Below are 8,652 nucleotides of genomic sequence, written 5' to 3' on the forward strand. Positions count from 1 at the left end.
CTTTATTTCTGAGTCACGTATAAAACACTTGGAACCAGAAGCTTCAGGAGTGAGAACAACATGCTATAATCAAAGCGCTTCTTTACACTGAGACGAAATACTTGAAATGAACACTTAAAGTATTTCCTTAGCTGCCTCCCTCTGCTCGTTTCCGTTGCCTAATGTCACCTTAAATAAACATATTCTGATTTACTTTACTTAAAAATTAAATAATTTAAAAAGATACATATCTTAACAAGTAAGGAATGAAAGTTTAGTTGCTTTTGCTTTAATTAACTTCTTCTTTATGACCGTCAAGCAGATGGTATTTTTATTCTTCTCTTCCTTGTGAAGGATCAAAAGGAATTCTTAGTAACCAGGGTGCCAATTAGTCAATTAAATCTTCTATGATTAGCGGCTGAGTCATCTCCCTCAGTGAACATAATTATGATCAACAAGGAGAAACTGAAACAATAAGATCAGGAGAAACTCCGAGAGAGACAATGTAGTTAGACTACATTCTGTCAGCGGAATACAAAAAACAAGAATAATATAATTAATTATAATATTCCTGATATTGCACAGGAAAACTTTAGGGGGATTTTCTTTACCAGAATTACAAGGTGCTTACTTCCGTCCAAAAAAATTAGACAAACTCATAATGCGAGTAGCTCATAACGTGAGCTGATGAGGAAGCCAATCCTCCGCTAAACCTATTCAATCCAGTAGTTTAGTAAATGTTATTTGGTGTGAATGATCAAATTTACTTATCAAAATAAGGATTCATAATTACAAACAAACACAAAGTAACACATTAAAGTAAAAGGACTGAAATACTAATTTATTGTAGAATACCATATATCCTTAGTTCTCACGTGATTTTCTTTTTTTTGTATCTGCTGTACAGTGACTGATCTTCCTCATCTCTTTATTATCGCACAAATCGATAATCTTTTCGTCTCCTCTTGGTCCATTTAATTTTCAGCTGGATTTTCATTTGCCACCGAGTCAGTTCAGAGCAGGAGACATTAGTTCAGGTGTAATGATCCCATTTTGTATTCAGGTCATGCAAAAGGTAACTCAAGTCAACTTCAAATCACATGACTTCACGGAAAGGACTAAGAGGCTGCCTCTATCGCGCATACACCCTTAATAAAGGCCGTGCAGGGTGTCATTATTTCCTAGGAGAGTCGAGAGCATGAGGAGTCAACATGGAAGGAAAAGTCTCAACTACACGGGACCAGAAACAAGATGATTCTGAAGAAAGCAGCAGTTCGATAATTAAAGAAGAAGAGAATAAGTTTTATGACCCTGCAGACACCACTCTTACATTCGTAGAGGGAGAGGATGATTTAGATTGTAAGTATTTCAATTACCAATTTATTTTACCAAGCACGAGTTACACAAATAAAGTACCACACATATTCTCTTTTTTTTCATTGGCTTTACTGTTACATTTTAAATAGCCTATGCCAATAGAATATATGTGTGTATATATATATATATATATATATATATATATATATATATATATATATATATATATATATATAAAACACTGCACATCTTTTCATCTGCCTGTCTGCGTCTCATAGTTTTGCTCGCTGACTACAAGTCTCTCAGAGCTCAGATGTCCTGCGGGCATGCTACCACTCCAACGTCTCTCACCAACTGGTGCTACCATCTGCTGGACAAGGTATGTTTATATCACCTTCATCCTGAAACAATTATGTTTTAGCGACTCACTTAAATATCTATGACAAAATGCATATAGAAGGAGCGAGTGTAATTAAAAACAACAACTTTATAGTAAAAACCTATTTTAATATTTTAAAAAAAGACATTGCTGCATAGATAATGTATTTGTAGGCTAACCAGAGAACCCAGAAGTTAGCATCGCCCTGGTTGCCCACCCATTATACCTGACATAGAAGAAAATAATTGAATAAAGAAACTCATGTTGTTGATAACTGATTGCTTGATGCGAAATAATTAGTTTTTTTACTCTTTAATGTTTTTCTTTGATTTCCTTTATGATATTTAAGGGTGACTGCAAATTTGTGTGCGGACTCTGTGATGTTGAGTGGCCCTTCGAGGAGGTTTGTAAAATGGCTCTTCTGACCCCCGAAGAAATTGAGGACTTTGAGAAAAAAGTTTTTCAAAACGCTGCCAAGGATTTCTTGGACGTCAAATATGTAAGTACCTCAATCACACCATTTACAAACTGTTCTTAGACATCTGTGTATTTAAAAACAAATAGTTCAAGTAAGTTCAAGGATACAGTTTATAAACATTCTCCTGCTTCTTGTAACAGTGTCCCGGTTGCAAGTCCCGTGTGATGAGAACGGACCTCCATAATCTGAGTGTTGCATGCCCAGTGTGCACAGCTACAAGAAGAAGGCCTTACATATTCTGCTGGCTGTGTTTGAAGAAATGGAAAGGTCCGTCTCCTCGTTCAGAGCGCTGTGGAAATGATGACTGCCAAAACCCACTGGATCTACTGAAGAGCTGCCCTGACATCACCTTTGAGGAAGTGAAGGGGGTCACTGGCTGTCCCTCAATCCGTGCCTGTCCCACCTGTGGTTTGATAGTGGAGCATAACAGGAAAATAAGTACAACTGTTTTTTGCCCTCTTTGTAAACTGGCGTTCTGTTTTGTGTGCCTGAAGCTCGCTGTAGAGTGTCGGACATATTACAATCTTTGCCCCAGTGGTGTGGCACCGAGACAGACCTCGATACCTGTGTGGAAGAGGACATGAATCTGAGCCAGATCTTTTCTGCACTTGTACTTAAATATCAGCCCTCATGAGAATGTTTTTCCTTCTTTCCACAGTTGAAAGATTTATAGAAAATGTAGATATAATGATGTAGAGTGTTGTGCTTGTTTGTTTCTAATGTGAAATCATTATCTGAAAAGCAACCAGTAACTATAGCTGTCAAATACATAAATATTTCCCTCAGAAATGGAGAGTTGTAGAAGTATGACAGAATAGGGAAGTGCAGTACTGAGTAAATACTGAGCTACTTTCACCACTCTATACTATAGACCAAACATTATATATATATATATATATATATATATATATATATATATATATATATATATATATATATATATATATACACTCACCTAAAGGATTATTAGGAACACCAAACTAATACTGTGTTTGACCCCCTTTCACCTTCAGAACTGCCTTAATTCTACGTGGCATTGATTCAACAAGGTGCTGAAAGTGTTCTTTAGAAATGTTGGCCCATATTGATAAGATAGCATCTTGCAGTTGATGGAGATTTGTGGGATGCACATCCAGGGCACGAAGCTTCCGTTCCACCACATCCCAAAGATGCTCTATTGGGTTGAGATCTGGTGACTGTGGGGGCCATTTTAGTACAGTGAACTCATTGTCATGTTCAAGAAACCAATTAGAAATGATTCGAGCTTTGTGACATGGTGGTAGGCCGTGGCATTTAAACGATGCCCAATTGGCACTAAGGGGCCTAAAGTGTGCCAAGAAAACATCCCCCATACCATTACTCCACCACCACCAGCCTGCACAGTGGTAACAAGGCATGATGGATCCATGTTCTCATTCTGTTTACGCCAAATTCTGACTCTACCATCTGAATGTCTCAACAGAAATCGAGACTCATCAGAGCAGGCAACATTTTTCCTTTGCTTTGCTGCATACCTCAGTTGTAACGAGTGGTTATTTCAGTCAAAGTTGCTCTTCTATCAGCTTGAATCAGTCGGCCCATTCTCCTCTGACCTCTAGCATCAACAAGGCATTTTCGCCCACAGGACTGCCGCATACTGGATGTTTTTCCCTTTTCACACCGTTCTTTGTAAACCCTAGAATTGGTTGTGCGTGAAAATCCCAGTAGCTGAGCAGATTGTGAAATACTCAGACCGGCCCGTCTGGCACCAACAACCATGCCACGCTCAAAATTGCTTAAATCACCTTTCTTTCCCATTCAGTTTGGAGTTCAGGAGATTGTCTTGACCAGGACCACACCCCTAAATGCATTGAAGCAACTGCCATGTGATTGGTTGATTAGATAATTCCATTAATGAGAAATTGAACAGGTGTTCCTAATAATCCTTTAGGTGAGTGTATATATATAATATATATGCATGCTAAACCTTCTTTGCTGGCCTAAACAGAATCACAAAGTTATAGCTATTTTATTATTTTTTAAATTTTTTTAAACAGCTGATCCACTGAAGGCGGAGGTAGAAAATCCACAGCCCCCCATTGATATATATATACATATATATATATATATATATATATATATATATATATATATATATATATATATATATGTATATATATACATATATATACATATATATATATATATATATATATATATATATATATATATATATATATATATATATATATATATATATATATATATATATATATATGTATTTTTGTCAAAACTTGAACCTGAAATATTTGTCACTCAAACTGATTACAATACAATAAACTTGTGAAACCACATCCTGGGGTCACAGAGCGGGTACATACTGTCAGATCATTAAATACATCTACAGTCACACTACTATTTTAAACTCATTTTGAACGTCACAACTTTTACAGGAGGACATCTTCACTGCTATCCGGTCTCTGTACGACTGCAGTAGGAGCTGTGTTCGTATCCTCGGTAATAAGTCAGACACGTTCCCGGCGGGTGTTGGCCTCCGCCAACCGGTCCTGTTCGTGACTTTCATGGACAGGATATCTAGGCGCAGCCAGGGGGCGGAGAGGATCCGGTTCGGGAGTCTCGGGATCGCCTCTCTGCTGTTCGCGGATGATGTGGTCCTGTTTGCCTCCTCGGACCGTGACCTCCAGCATTCACTGGGGCGTTTTGCAGCCGAGTGTGGAGCAGCAGGGATGAGAGTTAGCGCCTCCAAATCTGAGGCCATGGTGCTCTGCCGGAAACCGGTGGATTGCTCCCTCCAGGTGGGGACAAACTGCCTACCCCAAGCGAAGGAGTTCAAGTATCTCGGGGTCTTGTTCACGAGTGAGGGTAAGGTGGAGCGGGAGATCGACAGGCGGATCGGTGCGGCTGCAGCTGTAAAACAGGCGCTGTACCGGTCCGTCCTGGTGAAGAGGGAGCTGAGCCTGAAGGCAAAGCTCTCCATTTACTGGTCGGTCTACCTTCCAACCCTCACCTATGGTCACGAACTCTGGGTCGTGACTGAAAGAACGAGGTCTCGGATACAAGCGGCCGAAATGAGCTTCCTCCGTAGGGTGGCCGGGCTCAGCCTTAGAGATAGGGTAAAGGAGCTCGGACATCAGGAGGGAGCTTGGAGTCGAGCCGCTGCTCCTCCGTGTCGAAAGGAGTCAGCTGAGGTGGTTCGGGCATCTAGTCAGGATGCCTCCTGGACGCCTCCCATTAGAGGTTTTCCAGGCACGTCCAACTGGTAGGAAGCCACGGGGAAGACCGAGGACACGCTGGAGGGATTATATCTCCCGGCTGGCCTTGGAACGCCTCGGGGTCCCCCAGAACGAGCTGGAAAGTGTTGCGGGTGAAAGGGAAGCCTGGGTCGGCCTGCTGAACCTGCTGCCACCGCGACCCGACCCCGGATAAGCGCTTGAAAATGGATGGATGGATGGATGGATCTTCACTGCTGTTGCTTACAATCCATCCAACCAAACCCCACAGAGGGCACTTCATCTTTATCTCTCTTTGTTTTGTGTCAGTGCAGTCATTTTATGTTGAGGCAAATCAAATCATGTAAAAGGTTGTATTTCCTGGTGTTCATATTTTAAAAAGAGATAAATATAAATATATTGTATGTATATATAATATAATATATATATATATATATATATATATATATATATATATATATATATATATATATATATATATATATATATATATATAATAACATGCCTTTGGACTCCAATCTGCACAAAAGTAGGCAATACATAAATAATAATAGCTTATATATTACATGATTAAAAAGAAATGAACCGATCTATCCTTCTCAAGTGATTTTCTTTTGTTTCTTAATCTGCTGTACAGTGAGTGATCTTCCTCATCTCTCCATTTCCGCACAAATCGATAATCTTTTCTTCTCTTGGTCCATTTTATTTTCAGCTGGATTTTCATTTTGCCACCGAGTCAGTTCAGAGCAGGAGACATTAGTTCAGGTGTAATTATCCCATTATGTATTCAGGTCATGCAAAAGGTAAAAAAAAAAAAAGTCACTTAATTTCTTCCAACTTCACATCACATGACTTCACGGAAAGGACGAGCCTGCCTCTGCGCGCATACACCCTTAATTAACAGACGTGCAGGGTGTCGTCATTTCATACCAGAGTTGAGAGCATGAGAACATGGGAGGCACATCCTCAACTACACGGAGGCAGAAACGAGAGATCAGAAATGTCGCAAAAAAAGACCAGAGGAGTTGTGACGTTTTTAATCATGTAGTGGAGGAACGTTATAACGAGAGGTACATATATGACGACGAAAAGGACGCAAGACATGGGGAAGAGCTGAGTTCTGATTCTGAAGAAAGCAGCAGTTGGATAACTGAAGAAGAAAAAGAGAATAAGTTTTATGACCCTGCAGACACCACTCTTACATTTGTAGAGGGAGAGGACGATTTAGATTGTAAGTTACATTACCAATTTATTTTACCAAGCACGAGTTTTTTTCATTGGCTTTACACTTACATTTTAAATAGCCTATGCCAACATACTATAACACTGCACAACTTTTCATTTGTTTGTCTGCGTCATAGTTTTGCTCGCTGGCTACAAGTCTCTCAGAGCTCAGATGTCCTGCGGGCATGCTGTCACTCCAACGTCTCTCACCAACTGGTGCTACCATCTGCTGGACGAGGTTTGCTACTTCACCTTCAGCATGAAAACAATGAACTGTTTTAGCGACTAATTTAAACGGACAAAAAAGTGTAATTAAAAACAACAACTTTATAGTAAAAACATAGTTTTAATATTAATAAAAGACATTACTACAGAGATAATGTATTTTTGTAGGCCAACCAGAGAACCTGCAAGTTATCATCAACCCTGGTTGCCCACCCATTATACCTGACATAGAAGAAAAATAATTGAATAAAGAAACTCATGTTGTTGATAACTGATTGCTAATTTGCTATTTGTTTTACTCTTTACTATTTTTCCTTTATAATATTTAAGGGTGACTGCAAATTTGTGTGCGGACTCTGTGATGTTGAGTGGCCCTTCGAGGAGGTTTGTAAACTTGCTCTTCTGACCCCTGAAGAAATTGAAGATTTTGAGAAGAAAGTGTTTCAAAACGCTGCCAATGATTTGGACGTCAAATTTGTAAGTATCACACCATTTACAATACAAACTGTCACATATGTGTGTTTACAAACAAATAGTTCTGAGTTCAAGGATGAATTTTGAAAACATTCTCCTGCTTCTTGTAACAGTGTCCTGGTTGCAAGTCCCGTGTGATGAGAACTGACCTTCATAATCTGAGTGTTGAATGCCCAGTATGCACAGCTAAAAAAAGAAGGACTTACATATTCTGCTGGCAGTGTTTGAAGAAATGGAAAGGTCCGTCTCCTCGTTCTGACCGCTGTGCAAATGGTGACTGCCAAAACCCACTGGATATACTAAAGAACTGCCCTGAAATCACCTTCGAGGATGTGGAAGGGGTCACTGGCTGTCCCTCCATCCGTGCCTGTCCCACCTGTGGTCTGATGGTGGAGCATAATGGCACTAAGTGTAAAAACATTTTCTGTGTTCGGTGTAAACTGGAGTTCTGTTTTGTGTGCCTGAAGCTGACTGAAGACTGCGCAGATGAGAACGACATAACTACATGTATAAAACTTTGCTCCGGTGGCGTGGCACCGAGACAGACCTCGATGCCTGTGTGGCAGAGGACGTCTGTTGATTCAGCATTGTAGTCTCAAGTAATACAAATACACCTTTAACTTTAACTGGTATTTCTCAGACAGGAACTAGTATACCGTCTTTCAATAATTGTTTGAGCTTAAATATCGCATATGTACAATGATACTTTATAAATAACTGTCACAGAGAGGTGTATCTACAAACACATTTTTTGGTTTATACTGAATATTCAGAGAAAGTCGTATTCTGAATAAATGTGTTATTGTCAAAAACTTAAACCTGGAATGTCACTCAAGCTTACTACAATTACTAACTTGTGAAACCACATTCTGCGGTCATGGAGGTGCTCATGTTTAAAATACTTTCACAGTACCATTTGAACTCACAACTTTAACTCCTACACAATGGCGCCCCCTTCTGGTCACTGCTCTTACCTTCAGCCCTTCATCTTGGTGATGCTGGTATTCACTTTAACTACTAAACAGCTTCTAACCTTACTTTCTCTAACACAACACACCCACTTAATCATTCATGAATGTGGTTGCAGCCTGGATCTGTTAAACAAAATGAGCAGAAAACAAAGTATGGAAATCATCTCTTAAATAAATAAATAAAACAGTTAGATCAAGTGCCATTCTTCTGTTCTTTTAGTGTAAAAATACACCCTTAACCAACGACTGTATAGTTGTTCATGCATAGAGGTAAGATCATACAAATACTTTATTGTAATATTAACACATCATTGTAAAATAAATAAAAATGTCTTCACTTCAAAGTCAATAAGGTCAGGTCAGAAAGACAACTAT

The 8,652-nt window shown here is 39.3% G+C and overlaps 1 protein-coding gene and 1 long non-coding RNA gene across 2 annotated transcripts; both read left to right on the top strand.

Annotated features, from left to right (window-relative positions):
- The first annotated feature begins 1,198 nt into the window (after positions 1–1,198).
- Positions 1,199–3,022, top strand: LOC306734723. Its single transcript, XR_013770971.1, has 4 exons — positions 1,199–1,338; positions 1,575–1,675; positions 2,025–2,174; positions 2,294–3,022. It is a non-coding gene; the product is annotated as an uncharacterized lncRNA (long non-coding RNA).
- Positions 3,023–5,884: 2,862 nt separating this feature from the next.
- LOC306733893 (uncharacterized protein) lies at positions 5,885–8,414 on the top strand (the record flags this gene model as incomplete). The annotated part of the gene is made up of 4 exons (XM_079215204.1): positions 5,885–5,912; positions 6,745–6,845; positions 7,163–7,309; positions 7,612–8,414. 4 exons carry the CDS (start codon positions 5,885–5,887, stop codon positions 7,897–7,899), a joined length of 564 nt encoding a protein of 187 aa, XP_079071330.1. The 3' UTR covers positions 7,900–8,414.
- Positions 8,415–8,652: the final 238 nt, after the last annotated feature.

Source organism: Taurulus bubalis (genome assembly GCF_910589615.1).
Source record: "Taurulus bubalis genome assembly, chromosome: 3".
NCBI lineage: Eukaryota > Metazoa > Chordata > Actinopteri > Perciformes > Cottidae > Taurulus > Taurulus bubalis.